At 74.0% G+C, this 254-nt stretch overlaps 1 protein-coding gene across 1 annotated transcript in view; it reads right to left on the bottom strand.

The window, feature by feature from the left end:
* The window catches only part of LOC119586684, a gene marked incomplete at its 3' end in the record, with an annotated part of 31,110 nt that extends 31,051 nt beyond the window's left edge, over positions 1-59 (bottom strand). Inside the window, 1 exon segment of the mRNA XM_037935416.1 lies at positions 7-59. Within this exon segment, the coding sequence (XP_037791344.1) occupies positions 7-59 (53 nt within the window).
* Between the last annotated feature and the right edge of the window lie 195 nt (positions 60-254).

Raw genomic sequence — 254 nt, 5'->3', positions numbered from 1 at the left:
TAGCACTCGGCGGAGGACTCGAGCGGGGAGGCCGCGAGGCCCTGCGAGATGGAGGGCATGGACTGGCTGGCGGGGATCGTGGGCCGCAGCGGCGCCGGCAGGTTGTCGGGCAGACACTCGTCGTCGGTGTCGAGGAAGAGCGGATTGACGGTGCCGAAGCCGCCGGCGTCAGCCTCGAAGGCGCCCGCCGAGCACTTCGAGGCCGAGGCGCCGGGCGTGAAGGCGGTGGTCGCGGTGGAGGGCGACGGGCCGGC

This window comes from Penaeus monodon, chromosome 21 (assembly GCF_015228065.2).
Source record: "Penaeus monodon isolate SGIC_2016 chromosome 21, NSTDA_Pmon_1, whole genome shotgun sequence".
In the NCBI taxonomy this organism is placed as follows: Eukaryota; Metazoa; Arthropoda; class Malacostraca; order Decapoda; family Penaeidae; genus Penaeus; species Penaeus monodon.
Note: the sequence above shows the minus strand (reverse complement) of the source record. Positions and strands in the feature narration are given on the sequence as shown.